At 37.6% G+C, this 25,160-nt stretch overlaps 3 protein-coding genes across 4 annotated transcripts; all 3 read left to right on the top strand.

Annotated features, from left to right (window-relative positions):
• Positions 1-3,838: 3,838 nt before the first annotated feature.
• On the top strand, positions 3,839-6,047 carry LOC144056020 (red-sensitive opsin). Its single transcript, XM_077572364.1, has 6 exons — positions 3,839-4,004; positions 4,623-4,919; positions 5,006-5,174; positions 5,247-5,412; positions 5,497-5,736; positions 5,811-6,047. The coding sequence occupies exons 1-6, from the start codon at positions 3,905-3,907 to the stop codon at positions 5,907-5,909; spliced, it is 1,071 nt and encodes a 356-aa protein (XP_077428490.1). The 5' UTR covers positions 3,839-3,904; the 3' UTR covers positions 5,910-6,047.
• A 1,262-nt stretch (positions 6,048-7,309) lies between these two features.
• Positions 7,310-16,086, top strand: gnl3l (G protein nucleolar 3 like). The gene is made up of 15 exons (XM_077574459.1): positions 7,310-7,389; positions 7,483-7,526; positions 7,907-8,005; positions 8,103-8,219; positions 8,327-8,410; positions 8,521-8,656; positions 8,799-8,902; positions 9,334-9,478; positions 11,959-12,046; positions 12,939-13,116; positions 13,200-13,342; positions 13,416-13,552; positions 13,754-13,920; positions 15,740-15,914; positions 15,996-16,086. The coding sequence occupies exons 1-15, from the start codon at positions 7,377-7,379 to the stop codon at positions 16,061-16,063; spliced, it is 1,698 nt and encodes a 565-aa protein (XP_077430585.1). The 5' UTR covers positions 7,310-7,376; the 3' UTR covers positions 16,064-16,086.
• A 494-nt stretch (positions 16,087-16,580) lies between these two features.
• Positions 16,581-25,142, top strand: tfe3b (transcription factor binding to IGHM enhancer 3b). 2 transcript variants are annotated; one of them, XM_077573781.1, is made up of 10 exons: positions 16,581-16,758; positions 19,132-19,357; positions 19,443-19,667; positions 20,076-20,171; positions 20,546-20,596; positions 20,873-20,984; positions 21,073-21,129; positions 21,221-21,296; positions 21,461-21,608; positions 23,131-25,142. In XM_077573781.1, the coding sequence occupies exons 2-10, from the start codon at positions 19,166-19,168 to the stop codon at positions 23,602-23,604; spliced, it is 1,431 nt and encodes a 476-aa protein (XP_077429907.1). In that variant the 5' UTR covers positions 16,581-16,758; positions 19,132-19,165; the 3' UTR covers positions 23,605-25,142. The 2 variants fall into 2 exon arrangements, with proteins under 2 accessions (XP_077429907.1, XP_077429908.1); XM_077573782.1 differs by lacking the exon at positions 20,546-20,596 and having other exon boundaries at positions 16,584-16,758.
• Positions 25,143-25,160: the final 18 nt, after the last annotated feature.

Raw genomic sequence — 25,160 nt, 5'->3', positions numbered from 1 at the left:
ACGGATTAATGAAGCATGCCAACAGTTCTGGTTAACCTCTGATTTAACCTGTCATTCCGGAGAGATTAAATTGTCACACCTAATTAACCTATGTTAATCTGTCCTGTGGAGAGACCTGAATTGTCCGTATAATCTGCTTTAGTCAGTTTGGGCATAAGAAGTGCTTTTCACTAGGTCAACTAGATTTTTTTTTATAAAGGCAACCAGGTTAAACCAGTTCATTTCATATTTGTTTTTGCTTGTGACCAGGGTTATTATAGTTTTGGAATGTTTCATTTTAGTTAATTTCGATTTTGTTTTGAGTTTTGGTTCTTAAATTTACTTAGTTTTAATTAATTTTCAAGGTGGTTCTGTTAGTTTTTATTAGTTTTAGTTATTTAACAAATGCTTAGTTTTAGTTAGTTTCAGTATTAGTTTTAGTAAAAAAAAAAAAAGTCTATTACTTGTGCGCAATATTTAAAAAAACACCATGGGAGCAACGTCATCTGAAGGTGCTTTTCTATTGGCTGCTGCTAGATGACGTCGCTTTTGTGTGGCACACTTTCAAACGTCCTTATTCCGGTTAATGTAGACTAAAACGAAGGACGTTTTTACTATAATTATAGTTAGTTTTAGTTAGTTTTGTAAACATAAAATGTAGTTTCAGTTAGTTTTCGTTGTTTAAAAAGCATTTTGGTTGTTTTTTGAATTTTAGTTTTAGTTTTTTCGTTAGTTGCAGTTAACTAAAATAACCTTGCGTGTGACGCTTCAGTCTGACCTGTTTGCTAAAACTATGATTCACAGAAATAAGCAGGCTGGCAACATTGTGGTTAGGTCATCTATCTCACAGTTGGAGAGGTTCTGGTTTTTTTTTTTATCTCACATAGTGGTCTCACAAAGTGCTTTATATTATATACATGCCAAAAATACGTTCAATGTTTCAGTACTTTTGACACATTTTTCTGCTCTTTAACCAGGTGCTGAACAGCCAAATAAGTGGGGTTTGTTCTGCACTGCCTGGCGCCCTGATTTGTGTCCAATTGATGGCCTGATTTTATATGAGGAAAAACTGGTATAAATTTCACTTATTTCTTCACATACTACATAAACTCGCCTCCAAAAGTGTTGGACCAGTGAATTCCCTTATTTTTGCTCATGACTGGAAACATTGGGCTTGATATTAAAATATTAAGACATCAAGTGATCAAGATTTCAACATGTATTTTTTTATTTTTTGTCTTGGGGCATAACTCCCTTCAGTCTCTAGTTTAGGGCCCAAGTGCACAGAAGCAACGGAATTTCAAAAAATATTCATTCGCAAAAGTACAAATTGGCAAACAAGTTGCAAAATACTATTCACAAAGTCCCTAATCTTTTTTTTTTTTAACGCAAGGTTTAAAGTAACAAAAGGAATCATGACATGGCTACACAGTAAAATCGGAAGTGTAAATGTAACTCCTATAGTGTTAAATTTACCATTCTTCCTGAGTTTATATATTTCTCACCAGTTCCGAGTTAAATTTACACTTCCAAAAGTGAAATTTTTTAACTCATTGGTTGAGTGAAATTACAACACCCATAGTGTTATTATTTGACACATAAAAGTTAACTTTTTACAATTTAAAGTGGTATCTACTTTCAGCTATCAGTGTTATTTTTTCACATTATCGGTGGTATTTCTTAACACTAAAAGTGCATTTTTTTTGGCGTTAATTTCCCACAGTTTTGTTTGTCACTTTCAACCACGAAGTGTTATTTTCATTCTTTTTTGTGGTAATTTCTCACTATTTTAGTGTTGCTTCTTGACAAGTTTTCTTTCTTGTAGGCCTAGTTCCTGCACGATTCATGCTAAATACGAATTGCTGGTACGGCAAAATATCCACTTTGTTTTTAGTTTTACAGAAAAATAATAAACATAAATTACACTAAAATCCGGAAACTTTTTGTTTTATGTGTCACACGCTTTTTCTACATTAACTCATTAACAAAATAGTTCAAGAACTGTATAATTTCATCCTTAATTTATAAAACCGAGTAATCCAGACCTAGAGTTGTCCTTAAAATCCAGGGAAAAAAACGTAGCTGCCTTGCAGGAGAAAAGAGCCCCAGATGCATAAGGTAACAGCCTGGAGTCAATTAGCTTGACTCGCTGAAATAACACCACCTTTTTCTTCACTGTGAGTGTTCAAATAACACCCAAATCAACACCCAGTAACTCAAAAATTATTAACACTAGATTTTTAACTCAATTAGACTGCAGAATTTGCTGTGTAATACTACCCCAAATAGAGCAGATGCTCAGTAAAGTTACTAGGTCTATTTTCAAAGTAAAATAATCAAGAAACGACACCAACAGAGATTATAACTATCTCATTTGAAGTCCTGCATTGTTTACGGTCCAGCTGGTACACGCCCGTTTTCACACGCCGCCAACGGGGAACTGCAAGAGTTGCAAATATTTACTTTATTAAAATATACAAAAATAACCCAACTATGGGTCAAGAATGGACCAATCCTCGACTTGGGTCAATTTGACCCAACTTTGAATCAAAGAAAATTTTGTTGTTGTTTTTTTTAGTGTAAAATAGCTCATAAATGTTGGTCAGATCCTTTACTTAGGTTAAAAAAAAAAAAGGTCATTTTGTCTAATACAACCCAGAAGGTTGGGTCAAATTTATCCATAAAGTGGATCAGTCTATTTTTGATCCATAAGTGGGTTACTTTTGACCCAATTGTTTTTAGAGTGCACACATACTGAGAGTGAGAGGTTGTGATTTAAACAGCTGGCAGAATTTGAATAAATATTTCTGATGGTGAGAGTCAGTTGGTCTAAAAACAGGGTTGAATAAAACAAAATGAGCAAAAGCCATTATAGTGTATAGAATGAAGTTGTGTTTTTTTAATTAAAAAAAGGACAACCCTTCCCAAAATGTAGAACTTGGGACTAAAAACTGGTTGGAATTATTTTTAGGTTGCTGAATGTCAAAGTAATCTATTTTATTAAGGTTCGGTGGGATAAATATATTTTGTTATCATTGCTTTGTATATTAGTATGTGTATGTTGGTATGGCAATACATGATGGAATGTATTGTATGATTAAGTTGGGATCTGGAGGAGGAACCAAAGTTCTACAACTGGATGCATTCACATATGGGATGTATAACCGCGTTCACACTTTGGGTTACACAAAATAAATCATGATGTGTGTTAATCACCTTTACTCTGACCTGTCCATGAGGACGATGACGTTAGCGTTTAGGATCAAAAGGCTGTTGAACCATCCGGCTCCGAGGTGAACTCTCTTTCCAGGGAGATTATTTAGTGGGTGTCTACCTTCCATCACAAGTGAACAACTGTCACTTTAATATACCGTGGTGACCTAAATAGTGAATATGCTACTTTGTAGTGCTGTGAAAAAGTAATGTGTATTGGTTTTCTCCTATACAGTGCCTTCAGTGTATCCCACAGTGCATCTTGAAAAATAATGAACGGATGATCACAAAGAAAGCAATGCAGGCATTGTGACGCATCCCTCAGTATCTGTCTAGTTTGAATGTATTTTTGTCCGTAGTGAGACTTAAACCTTGGATTCCAAAGCCCAAGTCCGTACGGATTTACAAGTGCCGCCCCAAATTTGTGTTATACGTATTGAGCTCATCAATTAATCTGCATCTTCAGTGAGCGGACGGAAATCTGGTTTCCAACAAGATTATTGTGGCATTTGGTGTCTTAACCCAATTACTTTTGGTTTTAATTACATTTGAAGCTCACTGGGTTGTGGATTGCGGTAAAGCACCACCCATTGACTATAATTTGATTTTGACTTAATCCTATCAGAGTTCTCTGAAGCAGAAGTATAAAAGCTAAAGACAAGTGCAAGTGGTGAAAAAAGGCAGTTGCGCAGGAGCACCTTGTGCTTTCATAATGGCCGAGGCCTGGGATAAACCTTCCTTTGCTGCCAGGCGATACCATGAGACTACAAGGGAATCTGCATTTTCTTATACAAACAGCAATAATACCAGAGGTACAGTTTTATGCTTGTATTATTTCTCAATAATTGTGTATGGCACCATTGTATTTCGATACCTTCTTAAAATAATCGCCTATGTCATTTTTTCACATTTTCCAGGAAGCACAAAAAATGTATCCATTTGCATCACGAGGAGAGGATTTGGCAAAAAAAAAGTTATTGCAGAAAAAATGACTTTGGTAATAATTTTAAGAAGGTGACAATTTGTGGAATTAGCAACGTGAGGAAAGGAGATGGCAGTCATTCTTGAGCCTAAAATGTTTACACACTTCTTTGGGTCTCATGAATAAACTGATAACTAATTAGAGGAGAAGACAGTGTTCTAGAAACTCTTTGATTACATTTCAGGGCACCCCCCCCCCCCCCCCAGTGCAGTTTGAACTATGTGTATTTAAATGTGTATGGGAGTAAGGAATTGACAATGGAACAATTTTTGATTATTTGGTATAGATATATAAGAGCTGAATTTTCTTTCTGCTTACAGTTAGTTAATAATTATAAAATCATAAAATACAGTATCTTTCACAATCTCCCAAAACAAACAGCCTCTTTCGAACATATTTGCATAAACAATGTATTAAAATAACATTTATTATCTTTTTCCTTCCTCAGGTCCTTTTGAAGGTCCGAATTACCACATTGCCCCTCGATGGGTTTATAATGTTGCAACATGCTGGATGTTTTTTGTGGTTGTTGCATCGGTATTCACCAACGGTCTCGTCTTGGTGGCGACAGCAAAATTCAAGAAACTCCGCCACCCTCTCAACTGGATTTTGGTCAATCTTGCCATTGCTGATCTGGGAGAAACCGTTTTTGCCAGCACCATCAGTGTTTGTAACCAGTTTTTTGGCTATTTTATTTTAGGACACCCAATGTGCATATTTGAGGGCTACACTGTTTCAGTTTGCGGTGAGTAGCCCCCAAAAGAATTTGGAAGTGAAATGTAAAGCTCCTTGTTCTCTTTTCTGTCATTGAGAATACTGTTTTGTTCATAGGTATCGCTGCTCTGTGGTCCCTGACTATCATCTCCTGGGAGAGATGGGTAGTTGTATGCAAACCATTTGGAAATGTTAAATTTGATGCCAAGTGGGCTCTAGGCGGAATTTTTTTCTCCTGGATCTGGTCAGCCATATGGTGTGCTCCCCCAATCTTTGGATGGAGCAGGTGTGACATTCCCATCAGTGTGCTGCATTATTTTATCATTGGACACAGAAACCAATAATTTTGTAATTTCAGGTACTGGCCTCATGGATTAAAGACATCCTGCGGACCTGATGTATTTAGCGGAAGTGAAGACCCTGGTGTTCAATCCTACATGATTGTTCTTATGATTACCTGTTGCTTAATCCCACTGGCTATCATTTTACTGTGCTACTTTGCAGTGTGGTGGGCTATCCGAACTGTAAGTTTTTTTTTTTATGAATCAAATGCATAATGAATCATCGTTCCCGACCTGAGTCAAACAGTCTCCACTTGTTTGTTGCAGGTTGCCTTGCAGCAGAAGGAATCGGAGTCCACTCAGAAAGCAGAGAGAGAAGTATCCAGGATGGTAGTCGTCATGATCTTGGCGTATATTTTCTGCTGGGGACCTTACACTTTTTTCGCCTGTTTTGCCGCGGCAAATCCAGGATATGCTTTCCATCCCCTCGCTGCAGCAATGCCTGCATACTTCGCCAAGAGCGCAACAATCTACAACCCAATCATCTATGTTTTCATGAATCGACAGGTAATTGTCAACCTATTCTGTATGCAAAATCAATGCCTTATCTGACAAATTGTTTTTTTGTTCTCTTTTATCAGTTTCGCACGTGCATCATGCAGCTCTTTGGCAAACAAGTCGATGATGGCTCGGAAGTATCCACCTCAAAGACAGAAGTCTCCTCTGTGGCTCCAGCTTAAAGTCCTTGCATATAGGAGATTTGGGAATCATCACAATTTGTACACTAATATTTATTGTTTATTTTTGCTTACGAATGGTTGTATAGTATATTTAGATTTCTGGCAAATGAGAAATAAAAAAAAAAGAAGAAGCAGGAATTCAGCTGATGACTATCTTTATTTTATCATGTAAAGTAAATCACAGGATGTTGTACTTAAACAAATGCTGTGTCACTAAAATGACACCCCCCCCCCCCCCATCCACGATTTATAATCCTGCTTGACGAGACTAATAAATAAATAACCTTTTAATGTTTGCGGGTTGCGTAAACAAAACAATATTAGCGGTCAAGCTGGCAAAGTGTACTGCTGTGTTTATTATACCACCACACTACAGTCTAACAAAAAAGCATACACTCCCATCCAAAAGTATTGTATCATTCAGGCAAATGTCTTAATTTTTACTCTAGACTGAAAACATGTGTGATTTACATAAAAGATAAACATGCGACAAGAGATCAACATGTACGTATTCAAGCAGTCTTAGACTTGAAACATACTTAAAACCCCTGGGCGTTATTTTATTTTGAAATGGCTTGGTCAGAACCAACAAAAAGCCAAAAAATGGTCAAATAACGCCCAGGGGTTAAGTGAAGATACTGTTGTGATTCGGGATGTTAAAGTACCGCTACCAGGCATTAATTCAAAGTATCAGTACTCTTGACTCTTGACCATATTGGCCACTCACTTGTAGCCGTTTTACGATCAGAAACTGGATATTAGAAATAAGAAGAATAGAAAGTTGCCATCAATTTCATACAATTAAAAAAAACAAGTTATTTGGGGATATATTTAGGTTTGTCTTTAAAATGATCTGTCATTTTTTAAAATCAAAAGTACTAGTGCTATTGGTAGTTGGCATCAGTACCGATTAATCTGATTATTTTTTTTGATTAATCAACGAGTTAATGCTTTAACTTCGACAACATTATTAGATAAAAACGGAAACATAGCAGTGCAAATAGATGGCTGAATTAAGCATCGTCATCACATCACGCCACATCACTGGTCTACTAGGAGTACAGCTCATTGTAAAGTCTAGTGGCTCATCTCCCAACCCAGAAGTTGTGGGTTTGGTCCCATGCTGAAGTGATCATTTCGAAGTATCCTTGAGCAAGATACTGAATCTCCAGTTGCTCCTGATGCTGCGTCATCAGTAGGTGAGTAGTTGGAGTAGTTGAATGTAAAGCACTTTAAGGGCCTTGTAAGGTGGAAAAGTGCTAAATAAAAGTACAATTTACCATTTATTGGTGACAAAGTCCAAAACCCACCAGTGCTGCATCGTAGTGGCATGTCTGCTGGATCTTGAACACTTCTTATTTTTTCATTTTATATCTCCATTTATTTTGAAATTCCGGAAGTTACGCAAGTCTGTTGCGCATGCCCACATCTGACTGAAACGCACGTGAACTCGATGTAGCTGGAGCTATGTCTAAATCAAGTGCGTAACATTTTTGTTTGGACTTTTGTCTCTAAAATCGAGCCTAAACGATTTCAAGTGCATATGGTTACATATTTGATTTGTATTTTTCAGAACAAAAACGAGCTAAACGCCTCGGTTTTTTGGGGAAACGTCAGGTACGTGCTTTATTGACATTTACTGTACTTTTCACACTACGGCGTTGACGCGTCAGATCTATCATCTACGCAGTGCGAGTGGGCTCACCCGGTCAAAAACAAAATCGAAGATTAAGTTTAAATGTGTTTAATTTTGCGCCACCAATATTGTACAATTGGCGCTATGTTGTCCGATCACGCGAACAAACTACTGTTAAAAACTGCTAAAACACAGAATTTATTGTAAATTCTCATATGCTGCGTATTTAACGACGCTGCCAATTTCAGCGTTGTGAGAAAAAAAAATCAGCGCCGTGGCTGACGATATTTATGAGTAACTTTTTGGATGAGTTCAGGAAAAATCTAACCACATATTTGGTACATATGTAACCTGTACACAGAAAGATGGCAAGAATGCTGATGCTTCAGGGGCCACAAGTTCTAAGCAGCAGTCATCTGTGCAACATGGCAGAAAACCAGAAGAAACCAGAAAGCAAAGGGTAAATCTTACACTTTAACTCAGATATGAGGCTGAAGTGAAATCGGTTAAAAAAAAAAACATTGGCTGTTGCGCCTTTCTTTTATTTTAACCTAAAGCTTCAAGAACTCCAGGAAAAACAGAAGATCTCTAGAGAACAACAGCTGATGAAGAGGAGGAATTTGCAGAGCTTTCAAAATGACATCCTACAGAGACAGAGAGAGTTTGACCAAAGGGTATATATATATACAGTGCCGTTTCGGGGACACCGACCTCATTTTGGCATCACTGGTGAGGACTTCAAATATTGTAGTTATCTGTATTTCCCTCTGTGTGTTCACAGGAAACAGAAATGCAGAGTTTGGAAAAACATGTGAACTTCGAAAATGAGAATTCAAGAAAAGCATATTATAGAGAGTTTAAAAAGGTAATTTTCCATCTTGCGCTGTCAGGCTGAATGCTGAACTTGAATTTTACTGTTTCAATTGCTGGATTATTTCAGTTTTTAATACATATATTTACATTCCTGGCTTGAAGGTAGTGGATGCTGCAGATGTGATCTTAGAAGTTTTGGACGCACGTGACCCACTAGGGTGTAGATGCCCTCAGGTTGAGCAGGCAGTCATTCAAAGTGGAACAAACAAAAAGATTGTGTTGGTGCTAAATAAAATTGGTAGGTTCAATGTTCAACTCAACACATTTCGAGAATTTTCTTCTAAATGCGATTGTCAGATGTTTAACATGTTTAATGAAAAAAAACCTGCTTGAATTTAACTTTGGTTTCCAACTTGTCTGGCGCATTATTCCAATTCTAGATTTAGTATCAAAGGAAATTGTGGAGAAGTGGATTAAATATCTGCGGAACGAGTTTCCAACAGTGGCATTCAAGGCATCTACTCAACAGCAGTCCAAAAACTTGGTACTTGACACACATTTCGCCACACAGTTTTTTTTAACAATATTTTTTCATCGTATTCACAGCTAGCCAAAATACAGTTGTGCTCATAAGTTTACATATCCCAAGAGTATGTAAATTTATGAACACAACTATAATGTATACAGACATCAGTACAATGAAAGCTGAGTTTGAATTCCATATTTATTTATTCCATAATTATTTATTCCATATTTATTTATATATACAAATATACAAGCTTATACTCAAAATCACTGTTGGATTCTTCACACCACTGTGCGTATGTTGATGAATCAGAATTTAATCTGATCGTGTTTTATGACAAATTCTTTCAGAAAAACATGACACAGGTCCACATGGGTTTCTTGCCACTGTGTATGTACACCTTTTGTATGTATTGCATTGACAGTACTTTTGCCTGTTGTCATTGACAGAAACGGAGTAATGTATCAGTGACTCAAGCCCCCACACAGCTCCTCAGCAGCAGTGCTTGTATTGGTGCAGATTGCTTGATGAAGCTACTCGGTAACTACTGTCGCAACCTTGACATAAAGACGGCCATCACTGTAGGTGTTGTAGGTAAGCATCAATGATAGCAGCACGATAGGTTCCTATGTTGCGTGGCGATATTAGCACGGTATTCCACTTGTGAATTATACTCTCTCACCGTTAGCTTCATTTTTATGAATTATTTTCATAAGAAAATCACCACAGTCATAAAAATATTGGCATACAAAAAGGAACGTCCATTTATTTATCCATTTTCGTAACCACTTGTCCTCATCCAAGTCCGCTGCACACTAAGCAAGTTGGCCTAATGTAGATGTCTTACAATTAGAGCTGCCAAACGGTACATTTTTTAGATCAGATTAATCACATTTTAGAATTTTGATTAATCACGATTAATCGCTTAATTAAAAAGGCTTTTATTAACATTTTGGCCTGCTAAACTTAAAGAGCACCTGTTATGTGTTAATTATTTTGACATTTAATGTTATGAGGATGTCTTCAACATTTTTTTTATACACTGCACACGCTCATCCTCCTCTTTTTCTAATCAGTTAATTAGTTGCATAATCTAAAATGTAAAAAAATAAAATGACCTTGATAGTTTGACATAAGGGTGTGCAATCAATCGAAATAAAATTACAATTTTAATTATTATACTCCACAATTATAAAATAAGCATAATCGTCCAAAAAAGATTATTAATACTAATTTTGAGTTTTAATTTATACATTTGCACCTTTTTAAAATTTAAAGTAACTAATACATTTTGTTTCATCCAAAAGGAACTTGCATATAGTGTTTCATTTCATTTTTCTTAATATTTTTTACACTTAAACATTTTCTTGTTTTGCACCCAAAAAAAGATTGTTCTAATAGTGATTTCAATTATTACCAAAATAATCGTGATTAATATTTTTTTCCATAATAGAGCACCCCTAATTTGACATGAACAAATATTTCAAATGATATACACAAACACTTATTAAATGTTTTACTTAGGGGTGTCGGGCAATTAACATTTTTAATCGTAATTAATCACATGACTTTAATAGTTAACTCATGATTAATCACAAATTTTAGGTCTGTTCTAAATGTACAATAATTTGTTTTCAGAGTTTTCAAACTCTTGTTAACATAAGTGGGGAAAAAATGTTAAATTAACAAAAATATGGCCACATCTTTTAGTCATTGATACAGTAATTTCATAATCATTCATTAAATTGAGTTAAAATTAAAAAGGTGTACTGTACTTTAAGAAATGAGTGTGATATTGATTTGTGTTGGTCATATTTCTGCCACTAGATGGCATAATTGCATTTGTAAGACAGTGACGGCCTTTCATTTTAAGAGCTATCTAATCTTTAACACGAAGTAACTTGTGAAATTGTGCATATTTTTAAAATTGTAAAATACAACTTGACCCCAGTCTCCACAAATATATGCATTATTATTAAATTTATTACTACTAAATTTCGACGTGGACGTGTTTGCTGCGTTGCGACTGGAATTCCCCCAGTACAGGCTTTCCAAGTAAGGGGCATTCATTAATCACACGTTTAAAAAAAATTGTGGCATTAAAGGAACTTTAAATTAACTCAAAATTAACGCACTCATTTTGACACCCCTAGTTTTACTTAAATGCAGGTAGTTTTTAGTTTTAGTTTTTAGGTTTTTATTGCTCAAACACAACTTGCGCAATCCGCTGTCAGCTAAAGGATCATTTGCAGTCAAAATTAATAATGTGATTATTCTGCGTTAATATATGATTAATGCGATATTTTTTTGTGATTAATTAATGAGTTATTGCTTTAACTTTGACAGCACTACTTGTATTAATACAAAGATAGGAATCTAGTGAGAAAGAACAAAATAATGTGTGGATGTTTTAGTGGCAGTTTCAAATAATCACTCCATTCATTGACGGCGCCCGTGCAGTTCTGAGACAGAGACTCTCCACGCTTTGCTTTTTCGTCCACAGGTACTACTGAAATGAATAGAACTATTACCGTGACGCATCACTGCACTTAGACTGCTTGGCCGCAGCCAGCTGAGTCCGACCCGCAAATGTATATTTTTGTTGTGAAAGCTCATGTGCATGTTTGACTGGCTGTTAGGTCACATATTAAAATTTTGAATTGCAGCATAACTGCCAGTGGTTAGCTACTTGCGAAAACTGGTTCCGTCATGTCGCTGGGTGTGTTGCAGCCCTTTTTAAGTCACTGCAGACTATCCCAGACAGCTTTGGGCGAGACTTGAGCAGCGTACACGTCGGACAATTTTGAGTCAATAATTAACATCCACATGTTTTTGGAATGTGGGATGAAGTCGTAGTACCAGAGGGGAAAAAAAAACATGACAAAAAGATGCAAACTTCACATAGGAGGGCCCTTAACCTCTAGCTATGAGGCCGACATGCTGCCCACTAGGTCTCTGTGCTGCCTGCAAAAGAATAAGCAATATTAACATTTCTAAAAAGGAGGGAGGCTTTTATTCCACAATGATCGTGTCATTGTTGTTTAACTTCTCTGCTTCTGTTTTTTTTTCTCCAGGTTTTCCTAATGTAGGAAAGAGCAGTTTGATCAACAGTTTAAAACGATCAAGAGCATGTAATATTGGAGCTACTCCTGGTGTCACCAAGTGAGTAATTCAGTAAAAACACTTTTATAATAATTCATACATCAAGACTTACTTTTATTTTTAGGAATTATTTATTATTATTATTACATAGATAGTAATTCAAGACTGAAAGTAGCTGTTTAAGGCTTTGACCGACCTTCTCACTATTAGCATTAGAAAGTTTATTCAAATTTTGGCTAGTCCAGTGGATTCCCACTATTCACAGGGGATAATGACAGCGTTTGCATGCAAATAACAGAAATCTGCCTTTTATAAATGTATATTTTTAAACCCAAAGAATCATTGAATAAGCGGGGATATACTGCCAATAAGTGTTTTCCCCCCAAAAATGGGGGATGGTGCCCTAAAAACCAACAACAACAAAAAGGAAATACTGAAAAAAAGATCTGCGGGTGCCGTATTGCGTTTATGCAGGGCCCACTATAATGTACATAGTCCCCTCTGTACAATCTCACTTTTGTTCCCTTACTTCCTTTCATTTCATCCATTCATAAAATCTTTCTTGAGATGGCAAACGTGAAGACAATGGAAACCGTGTGCAGTCGGCATGAGCCTATTTAATCGTGTCCTCATGTCAGATTCTGATGCTGATTACTTTGAACAAAAATATTGTTTACATTACAGCTCTAAAATGTATTATTTTGAAAAAGTTATTTACCTAAACTTTTTCCAATGCAATATATTTTAATTTAACAACATATGCAGTACTCTGTTGTTACATACGATATACATTATATATACACATTCTTTATAATGTAGAATATGTGGTACATTAGTAAACAAACAATTCTTAATGTTGTACAACAAAATGTAGTACAACAATATAAGTGCTTAAAAAAGTAGTTACCGGCGGGCCATGTTTTTGTAAATTATGAGTTTCCTTCATATTTAGGTGCCTTCAAGAAGTCCACTTGGACAAACACATCAAGCTTCTTGATTGTCCTGGCATTGTCATGGCAACGTCAACAACTGATGCTGCCATGATTCTACGTAACTGTGTGAAAATTGAACAGTTGGTTGATCCAGTTCCTCCTGTTGAAGCCATCCTCCGACGTTGCAACAAGGCACAAGTATGCTGTTTGCTTTCCTACCCTTTGTACATTGACAAAAAGCTGCGACACACGCCCAGACATACGTTTTCATGGATGTGCAGATCCTCCAGCACTACGGAGTGCCCAACTTTCACACAGCCCTGGAGTTCTTGGCGTTGCTTGCGCGGCGTAAGGGGAAACTAAGAAAAGGCGGCCTGCCTGACACGGACAAAGCCGCAAAAAGCGTATTGATGGACTGGACAGGGTGGGTCAAGTGTTTGATTTTAGAGGCTTAAGTAATGTTAAGATACATACGTGTTAATTCAAGTGTTCTTTAGGGGAAGGATCAGCTATTTCACGCATCCCCCTGAGACACACACGCTTCCTATACATGTCAGCGCTGAAATTGTGACAGAGATGGGTAAAGCTTTTGACTGGGATGAACTTGAAAAAGGAAATCTGGAAGTTCTTGCAGGTAATGCTCTTTTCACTCTAATATCAGTGGACAGTTTGCTCTGGCAATTTAGGCAAATTGCTATATTAAGAATACTGCACAATATTGTACTTTCATATTCAATTAGCAGGAGCACTTTCACAAATGTTTTTTTTTTATACAAATGGACTGAAAAGATGTTTTAGTGCAATCATGATTTAAACGTGCTATATCATGTTTCAGATTCATCTTGCTCTGATGTTCAAATGGGATTCTGCATTGAAACAATGGGAATGACTAATGGCAACCTTACTCAACATCCCTCTCATCAAGAAATGGAAGGAGAGTCAGTACAGGAGCCAGAATTTAAAATTGAAGCTGAATCAATGGACGATGATCAGGATCCAGAGGTGTGGGGAAAAAAAGTGTGATTCTTAAAGGTGTATTGTAGAGTTTATAATGTTGATGTTAAAGATTTTTCTACATCATGCATGATGCTCCACTAATGCCCAGATGAATACAAAGCGCTGACTTTTTAACAGCTTGTATCTTCCCTTCTGTGTGGAGTGTTCAGGGCAAACACTCAATAGTTCCTTGGATGGGCAGGGATGGAGTTAGGGCTTGGGCGATTTTGCCTGAAAAAAAAATCTCAGATTTTATAATTTTTTCCCAATTGAATATTATTATTATTATATTTATTTATTTATTTTTACATAAACCAAGAACTTAAAAAGTTTTGCTTTTATTTTATCAGTTAACAAAAGTAACCATATTTCTTCTCTTGGAATCAATGTGCAAAACTTCTACCTTGAATCAAATACTTCTGAAAATGTAATTCTATGTGTTGATAAAGTAGAAAAGTAAAACTCTTTTTGTCAACTTTGTTTTAAAAGCTAAACAGTGCTACTTGTGTCCCTCAACATGACACAAATAAACATCACATTTTGGCTTTAATGTAGGAATCGAGGTCTGAGCTTTTCATCTCCTCCAACTGCCTGCTGATTTTACTACTAAGTACTTTTATGTAAATTGAGGTGGCTGTTTTGCCATGACTGGCAAATTTCCTTTTAGCGTTATTTGATTGGCCAGTCCCCAGAGTATGAAAGTCTTGGCCTGCCGTAAATCGGCTATTTTACCGTGATATCGTATGGAGTGTGTGAGGACACAACGGGATTAGCTAACGCTACGGAAGCCCGTGGGGGCAAAAGCCGCAATGAAAGGGGGGAAAAAAAACATCGATGTTATAAAAAAATTTTTTAAAAAAAATTACTCTTTCACAACAAAACACTCGTATTAATTAAAAAAAAATCGATTTATCGCTCAGCCCTAGGTGGAGTGGTGCTTTGCATGTTCTTGACACAGAGGCTGCAGTTACACTTTTGGCCAGGAGTGGCCGCACCGCAAGTAAAAAAAAAAAAAAAAAGAAAGAAAAAAAAGTGACAAGTTCCACATTGCCCCTTTAAGTAGTGGCAGAAATAATCGAATTGTGCATTGCTTATGCGTGAAAATCAAGTTAAAAAAAAATGGTGATCTATGTAGCTATCATTTGAATGGGACAGATTACAGTGCTGAAACTGTATAAATAAATGTACACCTTAAAGTTTGCATGGATTGTTTAAAGGCTTTAAGCCTTAAATGGCAAAATGACAGGTGCACTTAGTGCCATTTTTAACTGCCCTAATGGAGTTTATAGGCAAAAATACACCATTACAAAGCTCCAATTAGATGGAAGAGTATACTTATAAACCTCTGTTCATTCTTCACAATTTCCCGACGGACATTTAGAACCTGCTTCTAGCCCCTTGACCCCACTCAGTGATGAAAGATCCTACCTGTCTCTGTGTTGCTCCTGGGTCCCGACTCCCGGTAAAGTGCACACATTCAGCCAAATATTAAGCATTTAACTAAGCTTAACTGTAGTGTCCCAGCAGAGGCCAGTCAGTAAACGGCATGCTATGCATGTTTAAAATAGATTAAGCAAGAAACATCAACTTTACGACGGTTGAAATCAAATCATCGCTTCCTCTGTTGGTTCCCACTAGTTTTCCAAAAAAGTTTGGTAACCTGGAAATGCCCCTACCCACAATGCACTGCGCAGCCAGAGATATGCACTTCGCTTATTACAGACTGAGTAAATTCGATGTGTGTGGAATGTGTCTTAACTTGGTTTGCCTTGCTATAAAAGGGTTATGCCTTGCTAAATAAAGTTTATTTTATCTCATCTAATAGTTTGGACCAATGACAGTGGAGATAAAATCTCAGAAGTTAAAAAGCGCCTTGCCCGGAACTGATCCTGCATCCAAGGCTCCAAATTTGAAGGATATTGTTAATGTAGATCCTTTACAACAAGGCCAGGCACTTCTGGCTGCGGGCAAGAAACGGAAGAAGCAACAAAAAAGAGCGGGTTTGTGTCCTAACTTCAACAGTCATATTGTTATTACGTCTACTTACATCTAACTTGATCTATTTTCTTCTTCTTCTACAGACAAACTTGCTACTAAACTCTCAGACACCTTGACGGCTGCAATGGATTTCTCGTTTTGTGACAGCTGATTAAAGAAATATTACAAAAAGATTGTTTGTCTATGCTTTGTCATTTTTTAAAATTATTTCAAGAAATATCGCAATTTTTTGCCGTTGTCTTTGACCTTTACAATATGTGTGAAATGCATTAGATAAGTTTGTGGATAGATCATTTGGTACACATTTGTCAAACTCCAGACCTGGGGCACAGAGCAAATTAGTAACCTATGTACCAACATTTAAAAATTGTCCTAAATTTTTATCTATGTTGAGACACTAAAAAAAAAAAATCTTACGAAAGACTTATTTTAAAAATAAATTTACCAAACTATTATTTTATTCAACATGTTGCATGTAATGATGATAATATTAATGATGCAATGAGGAGATCGTACATTCATTTGGTTTCGCAGTCAAAACACAAGGGAAACCTTACCTACAATGCGGCCCACGACCAAAACTAGTAATTGCTTGTGTGTGAAAGACAAAAACGTTAGACAGACGATTGTAGTAAATAACGTAATCACCTTCCCGTAATTAACAAGTTCCGGGTAAAAAGTCGGAGGATGACCTCAGCGCGTCGGCTCGAGGTAAACAACGCTGGCTATTCGGTGCGGCCATGGCTAGCGGCAGCTGCGATTAACGCAACGAGATAAAATGGACAGAAAAGCAGAGGACTTACTGGATTCATGGCTGTGATCACGTCGAACATTTTTGTTCATACAGTATGTTTAAAAGTTACATTTCTACTTTTTCATGCGTTCACCGGTAACGTGAGCTTCTTCGACAATCATAGCTAGTTTGGCTAGCTAAGCAACAACTTCCCCCCCCAAAAAAGCAAAATTACATGCTTTGTAATATAAACACCAAGGTACTAATTTAAATGCGTATTTCTTGATTGACAGCTGTAAATAATAAAACAGTTATTAGCTATATTGTCCTTGTTGTTTACGATCTGTACGTTTTATCATGGAGTTGTAATTAGGGCCTCTGACACTTAGCTGTCAAACCAGCGCTCCAAATTTGTGACCAAACATTCATTGACCAAAGTGTTCACAGAAGATGTGACGGTAGTCACACACGTACGCAATGCAGATGCGTCAGTTTACTCACAATTTCAAACCTCGATCATATTGGTTACTACAGGATTAATCATATGGAGTACAGTAGAACCCAGTCAATTTCTATTGGCTACATACTTCGGATGAGTCAAGTCCGATGTTTGACACAAACCAGCACTAACGTCTAGATAAATATTTATAAGGCAGGTATTAAAACTGAAGACAAAATTGGTCGTTTGGATGATTCCATACAGGCTGTATGGAGAGATTCTCCAAATTTACTAGAGGAAGTCATATGACTATTGCCTGGAACAGTTGTCCTGATGTGATCAATCTCAATTTAGTCCCCTTCTCTTTTCGAGGTCATGTCAGTCATGGGCACACTGGGGCCTTTGTAGTCATCACTTCCCCCCCACCTTACCTGATGTGATCAATCGTCTCTGTCAACTGAATGTGTTGGGTGATGAACCACCAACTTTAGAGGATTGTGCTACACGTTGTTTTTATGCACAGAGTGTGTGTGTATGTTTACCAGGTATACAATAAAAAAACAATTTTTTAAAATTGTTTTCCCATTCAGTTATATTTTAAATAATATTAATATTGCTTCAGATGACTTGGGCGTCGATGTATGTTGTTGTTCCAATCCAGAGTTAAAAAGTCATGTTATCAAACCAACATTATCAGATATCGACTATTTTTTTGTCCTATTCATTATTGTATTGCCTAAATGATAGCGACTTCAACCATGTTTGTTAATTTTTAGACTCCTTAATCTTTGCAGTACATTTTCTTCTGATGAGAGAGTTGCAATGGGAGTAATAATCATAGCTCGTTCAGTTTTTAGTTAGTAATATGGATTTAGCCTATCTCATTATAGCTACGTTACAGGCTCTTACCTTGGAGCAAACTTCGAAATGCTTGTTTATCTAGGAGATATTTAGCTGCAGGTGAGGCCGTCCATACTGTGTAATCAATTGAAGACATTCCTCCACTTTGTGGATTCCTCATGTCTCGATTTACATATATCTATGGGCACATCGCTTCACTAATTTTCTAGCTGGAGGTCTACACCTTGTTGGAACTTTTGTTTGGTATGGTTTTATTGAAGCTGAGCTAAAAACAAATTAATGGATTACTGCAATCACAAAAAAATATCCAGTTTGTTTTACATTTCAAGTGATAATTAAATTATGATCACTCTCCACAACACTGCTTATGGCGAGCTGATTCTAGGTGTGTTTTCCTTGCCCCAACCTCCCTCACTTGTAGCACATATTTGTGATGAATTGTAAATACAGTATATTAAGAGTTTACACTCATCTGTTGAAATTCAAATGTTTTTGTGGTATAAAAAATTAGACAAAAATGAATCATGGCAAAACTTTCTTCACCAGTAATGTGACCTATAAGTTCCTGTACAACTCAGTAAAAAACAAACAAAAAACTGAACTCTTTTAGAGAGGAGAGCTAAAAACATATTCAAACTCGTGTTGAAAGTGAGTCAGCACACACCTGCCTAGAGTGCTATAGTGCCTCTAACTAACCCCAAATAAAGTTAAGATGTTCTAGTAGGCTTTACCTGAGATTATTGCAGTCACTTCTTACAGTATAAGCCTGGTCCACCGGAAGATTTCACAGCATCAAAGGGATCACACTGTTCTGCAGTATCAGTCAGGAGAAGGGTACAAAAGAATTTCCATTGCATTAAATATAATAATAAGTGGAGTCATCATCAAGGGGAGACTTCCGCAAAGGAAACGGCTGTGCTTCCCTGCTTTTAGCTCCTCCGTAAAAGCTGCTTTGCTCCCTAGCGCACATTTAAGACAGTTAAGAGCCTTGATAATATGTCCGCTTCAAGCAACTCCCATCCATCAAGCATATTCGAACCCCTGACCTTGAGAACTGTGAGTCTGACGTGCTAACCACTCAGCCGCCAAATTAACCTGAATTTTGTTGTAACTATTTCATTATGTTTAGTGTAAGACTTTTATTTATTTGATGACATGATGTGTGACGCTCTCGTTCTATTTGCAGCTTCATCCTTAGATCTTGATCGCTGTCCTCAGCCATGTCGTCACGCGTGTTGATGCGGCAGCAGCTGATGCGAGAGCAAGCTCAGGAGCAGGAGCGACGAGAGGCCCAGCAACAGGCCTCCGCCTCTCAGCTCCGGCCCACTGACTGCACTCCTGCCATCTCCGTCTCACTGCCTCCAAATGCTGCCCGCCCGCCCCCAGCACAGGTGCCCGTGGAGGTGCTGAAAGTAAGCGTGTCCTCTTTGTTGCCCAAGTCGGGTTGGTTAGTTGAAAAGATCAGCTCTGAGATCAGCTACTGCTTAAATGATGCAGGTGCAGACCCACCTAGAGAACCCCACCAAGTATCACATCCAGCAGGCGCAGAGGCAACAGGTGAAGCAGTACCTCTCCACCACTCTGAGTAACAACGCGATTACTCAGACGCTCGGTGTATCGCCTGTGCCACAGTGCAGCTCCGCCCCTGAGGTTGCCCACACTGCCAGCAGCGTCCCTAACAGCCCGATGGCCCTACTGAACATCAGTTCCAACAAGGAGGAAGTATGCCAAATTCCTTATTTTATAACAGCGTTTTGCTGACGCGGCAGATGACACATTTTTGCCAACAGTTTTTGGAGAAGTTTGAAGTCAAGCCTTTAGTTCACTTTTATTAAATTCTGTTTGTTCTGCAGTAATGTGGCCGGAGGTCCCACTTTAATGTTGCATGCCTTTTTTTGTCATATACTTGTTGGCCTGGTGTCACAATATGATGTTAAATACTGCACCTGCAGATTAACCGTGACACGTCTGTGACATGAGGCTACTTTAGAGCTTGCGGAATTATTTTGACTACAGTGCTTTGTATGTAGTCCTTATAAGTGTATAAGGGTTGATTGTACTGTATAGGATATTATACTGGTTAGCATACTTATATTGCACCATGTGTTCCCTGTTGTCTGCTGTCTATAGATTGAAGATGTTATCGACGACATAATTAGCCTGGAATCCAGTTTTAATGACGACATCATTACATTGATTGACTCAGGTCTTCAGTTACCTAGCACGGTAAGAAAATTCTGCTTTCTTCAATACGTTTACTTTAACCTTCATATGTTTCCACACTTAATTTTCACTAATAAATTGCAAGATATTAGAAGGGGAAAAAAACAGTCACACACCCTTTGTAAGTACACGGTTGTTTTTTTACTTGAATGAAGCGTTTTTCATCAGTGTGGAATTCATAAACTGTTGGAGTGAATATATGCATTCGGCACTTACTTATCAGTTGTCACAAACGTGCTGCCTGGGCGGGGCTACCAGTAAGGCTAGGATACAAAGCAAGAAGTCAGACAAAGTGTTTAGTGCTCATTTAAACGTGGATTGCAACACTACCAGGTTTACAGGCACAGAGGAATTGTTGAACTTTTGCCACTTAACAGAAAATGAGGATTATGGTGATGTTGGAAGAAAGAAAAAAGAAGCACAGTGAGGTAAAACCAGTTTGTAACCTTTGAAATGGAACAATGTAGTATTGTTTTAACACGTAGCAAATGGCATGTATGTGTACGCAAAACTTCGATTGGACTATGGATGACGATTTTTCACTGATACCACACTAGAATGACTTGGGAACCCAGGGTGGTGTTTGCTTTAATAGTTTGAGCACAAATGGGGAAGTTACACTTTTAACATATTCCTCACATACAACTCCGCTTTGGCAGTCAGCATGTGTTGCAGCTACTGGATAATAAGTTTGTTTTATTTAGCTCCCAGGAAATCTCCTTGATGTGTATCACAGTCCTGGAATGGCAGCACCCACTCTTACTGTCAGCAACTCCTGTCCTGCTGATCTTCCAAATATAAAAAGGGAAATTACTGGTATGGTCAAATCTGTGAAATGTACTCGTATGTGAAGCAAAACAGAATATGTGTAGTAATTTCATGAAACACAATTTTTCTCTTTCAGATGTTGATACCAAAGCTTTTATGAAGGAGAGGCAAAAGAAAGACAACCACAACCTGAGTATGTTGACATTTATTGTCTGGTGACTCTATTGATGTCTTGACACAAAACAATAGTAACAATTATTTCACTACTTGGTGATTTTTAACAGTTGAGAGGAGGCGGAGATTTAATATAAATGACCGTATAAAGGAGCTTGGTACTCTCATACCAAAGTCAAGTGACCCGTGAGTGCTACTCTATTTCTTGGTCTTTGTTAAACTACTGAGTGATTGAGAGACTAACGTGTGGTGTTTGTGAGCCAAATCTCAACAACAGCAATCCAGTAAAGCAATGTTATTTTCTGTTTTTCTGCCTCTACACAACATGCTTATTACTGCACTGATAACAGTGAGATGCGCTGGAATAAAGGCACCATTCTGAAGGCCTCTGTGGATTACATCCGCAAGTTACAGAAGGAGCAACAGCGAGCCAAGGATGTTGAACTGCGCCAGAAGAAATTGGAGCAAGCAAACCACAGTTTAATGTTGCGTATCCAGGTTGGTTTTTGCTATTCATTACGATCTGTTGAATTCATAACCTTGCATCGGCAGTACTTAAGCTCTCGATCCTGCCAGCGGGACCCTGAAAGTTTTAGAAGCAATAACTGCAATTTGTACTACTTCCACTAGAACTGCAGCACAATTAAGTACTTTTATGACATGCCATGTCGTTCTAGATTTTTTTTTACCTTTAGCTTTTTCATGTGTCTAACATATTGCGCTTTTGTCTATCATTGTATTAATTTAATCGAAACCAAAAACAAATGTTGAACCATCATAACATTTTCATTTTCTTTATGTGACCAAAAGTATTTGATATATAACATCCATGATAAGCTATTAATAAAGTACTTGCCACAACCCACACCAAATGGCAAATTAGAAAATTATTAAATCAAATTTCCCACTGCGGTACTATGACCTCATTTAAACAAGAAAATACCACAAGGACTCTCAGATAATAAAACAACCAAACTTTGGCTGATTCTTCAGAAGATGAATTGTACGCTGAATGTGATCTTCAAAGTTGAAGCTGATTTCATCTGCTGAGAGGTCAAACTTCCTAAACTTTTAAAAGGGTTCATATCTCGAGTGATGTCTTTACCTGTGATTGGAATTGACTTCCAGTGATATTTTAACAGTTCCTGAAAATTTGAGGTCAATATTTTTTTCCTAAGATACTGGTTGTAATTGCTGGAACTTTGTCTATTTTTTAGATATGTCCAATTGTCCATTTGTTATATGTCATTTTAAAGGGAATTAAGTGTAGAATTCGAATATATGAATATCTCAATTTTGATTTTTTAACACAAGACCGTTTTGCCAGACCTGGTCACATATGTTCTTTACAGACCCACTATTCGAAATACGGTATTCTGGTTAATATTGCGTTAGTGGAATATGAGTTAAGCAGCTAAATCCAGCAGTTTTTATCAAAATCAGAAGGCGGCCATTTTTCCACTTGTTGTCGAGTGAAAATGGCATCACAGTGGCTCAGGTCTCGGGTGGCAACCAATCACAGCTTAGCTTCAGAAAACAGGTGAGCTGTGATTGGTCTTTGCCTGAGCCCCGAGCAACTGTGATGTCATCTTCAGTGCAAAATGGCCGCCCCTTGAGATGGATAAAAACGGCTGGATTTTGCTGCTTAACTCATATTCCACAAATGTAATATTAATCAGAATGTCATGTTTAGATGAGGTCACATATAACATTATTGTCAAGAAATGTTTAAGGTTGACTTCTCCTTTAAGAAAACAGCGGTGGTTATTTTAAAGTTTTCTTTAAATAAAATTGAGTTAAGTGATGGGAGTCGACGGCCTTGCTGCATGATTTGTAATGCCAAGTTGAGCAATTCTAGTCTATCGCAACCAGCTATTTAGCAAAAGTAAAGGAACGCGTCTTTATGTAGATGGGTAATGCAAGAACACAACGCTTGCTGAAGGCTACTCTCCCTGTTATAATGTCATTTCAACATACAGGCAAAGACGGTTAAATTCACATATTTTGGTGATCTTCTCAGGAGTTGGAAATACAAGCTCGTGTCCACGGCCTATCTTCCAACGCCACCGGCATCTCCTCTGGTCTGAGCTCCAGTCCTGCTCTGCTACAGCAGCAACAACAACAAAGCCTTCAGAACGGCCAGTCCCTACACCCCAGCGCAGACGCAACGTCCCGGCATCACCTCCTCAGCCTGGGTGTCACAGCAATCGGACAGCCTCTGCCCACCGCCTTCCTCTCCCCACCTTCATCAGACACTCCCGCCGGAGTCACCATCAGCAGCCCCTTGGACTTGGGCAGTTTGAGCTTTGCAGAGCTGGACGACACCTCCGCCTCAGCGCTTTACCCTGATGTGAGCTTGGGGGACATTCTTATGGACGACGGGGGCACCCTGTCTCCAGACGTGGAGGCTAAGCCCCTCTTCTCTCCTTTGTCACCGGGTGCCTCAAAAAGCAGCAGCCGAAGGAGCAGTCTTGAGATGGATGAGGACTTGTGATGCACCCTGAGATGCAAATGTACCTGCAGAGACTGAATGCCAGCATGCAGTCTGTGTCTTATGTTAGGTGAGTCTCTTGTCTGTAGGACTGTTGACCAGAAGTAAATATTAAGATTGAAATTAACCAACCCCGCTCCTTGTCCTGGTAGACATGTTATTGATCCTATTTGGAACTGGTTGAGTGATTATGTTTGGGTGTGTAAGTGCAATAGTATTCAAATGGAATATTGTACACAATAGGGATGCTTACACATATAATAACATTCTTACATAATTTTTAAGATTAAAGAGTAATATAAATTTTTGCTTGAATTTATTATATGGTCATACATAGGGAAGATTTTTTTCTTGGCCTTATTAATGTGACAGTATTGGCAAAAGCAAATAGATAGAGAAATTGAGGTTTTATTTTTTTGACAGGAATCAGGGTTTGCACACTTTTTCCCTCTTTAGTAGGTCTAGAGGGGGTACAAAAGGGATATGCTTAAAGTGAATTGGATTGAATTTTATTGTCCAGCAATTTATTGCACCTTATGTTATTGCATTCTATGCATTTTCTGAGAGATCTGTTCTACTATGACACACTTTGGGTGCATGTATTTTAATGAGCTGCTGCTGCTGTTGCTAGTTAGCCAAAGCAGGACTTCTTAAAGTGTAGCTGCAGTGCAAAACACAAATCACTGTTCTATTTTTCAATATATTCAGCTTCACAATAATACATATAGATGAGTTTGATTATTTTACAGTAGTACTGTAGTTCATCATATTTTTGATACCTGAATAATTGATTGAGGTGTAGCTTGTTTCTTGTGACTAATACTGTATTGTGTTTGTGATTGTTCATCTCATTAACATTGGTGATCACTGGCTGATTTTACCAGATGCAGTAATTTCATTTTTTTTCAGTTTCTTTTTTGCTTTTGGAGGTGGGGAGTGTCAAATGATTTATAAATTCATTGTGTTTCAAGTATATGATTTTTTTTTAACAAACCACTATTTTGCAGGTATAGTATGAAGTACAAATAAACTTCAAAAATGCATTTAATTCATAAGATGCAACTTTCATTAATGAATGTGTACTTGCCTATGCATGTTTTTCTAACACTGATGTACTGTATTTGAAAATTTGTTTCAGAACATATTTTTTAAAGTTGTATGCTTGGATTAGCAATTTTGTTGGTGTTACAATAACACATGAACTGAAACAGCCCAATTAGTTTTGAAGACTAAAGCAATTGGTTGTCCTCTCCTACAAATACTCAGAGGCACATTTCCCCCCCCCCCTTTTTTTTTTTTAAACAGCTGAAGTTAGGTAGTTTAGTGGCCCGATTGTGCAATTCTAAACTCAAGCACCAAATGGACAGCTTTTTTTCTGCACCTACATAACTGCTTTCCAAAACTTGAACCACAACCAACCTTTCACAAATGTATGAACAACATTGTGTGTCACTTGTCAAATGTCTGTTTTTTTTGTGTGTGGTCATGCTCAATGGAGTGTCTTTCAGCAAATTTTAACAAATAAACTATTCTTTCAGGTATTGAAGTGTGGTTATCTG

Source organism: Vanacampus margaritifer, chromosome 8, assembly GCF_051991255.1.
Source record: "Vanacampus margaritifer isolate UIUO_Vmar chromosome 8, RoL_Vmar_1.0, whole genome shotgun sequence".
Taxonomy (NCBI): Eukaryota; Metazoa; Chordata; class Actinopteri; order Syngnathiformes; family Syngnathidae; genus Vanacampus; species Vanacampus margaritifer.
Note: the sequence above shows the minus strand (reverse complement) of the source record. Positions and strands in the feature narration are given on the sequence as shown.

Bases quoted from the DNA above. Each gene is read 5' to 3' on its own strand.
- gnl3l (XM_077574459.1), top strand. The intron at 13,117-13,199 runs GTATGCTGTTTG...ATGGATGTGCAG, and splicing joins GACGTTGCAACAAGGCACAA to ATCCTCCAGCACTACGGAGT. The intron at 13,343-13,415 runs GTGGGTCAAGTG...AGTGTTCTTTAG, and splicing joins GTATTGATGGACTGGACAGG to GGGAAGGATCAGCTATTTCA.
- tfe3b (XM_077573781.1), top strand. From the start codon at position 19,166: ATGTCGTCACGCGTGTTGATGCGGCAGCAGCTGATGCGAGAGCAAGCT. The intron at 19,358-19,442 runs GTAAGCGTGTCC...TAAATGATGCAG, and splicing joins TGCCCGTGGAGGTGCTGAAA to GTGCAGACCCACCTAGAGAA. The intron at 19,668-20,075 runs GTATGCCAAATT...TGCTGTCTATAG, and splicing joins TCAGTTCCAACAAGGAGGAA to ATTGAAGATGTTATCGACGA.
- LOC144056020 (XM_077572364.1), top strand. From the start codon at position 3,905: ATGGCCGAGGCCTGGGATAAACCTTCCTTTGCTGCCAGGCGATACCAT. The intron at 4,920-5,005 runs GTGAGTAGCCCC...TTTTGTTCATAG, and splicing joins CTACACTGTTTCAGTTTGCG to GTATCGCTGCTCTGTGGTCC. The intron at 5,737-5,810 runs GTAATTGTCAAC...CTCTTTTATCAG, and splicing joins ATGTTTTCATGAATCGACAG to TTTCGCACGTGCATCATGCA.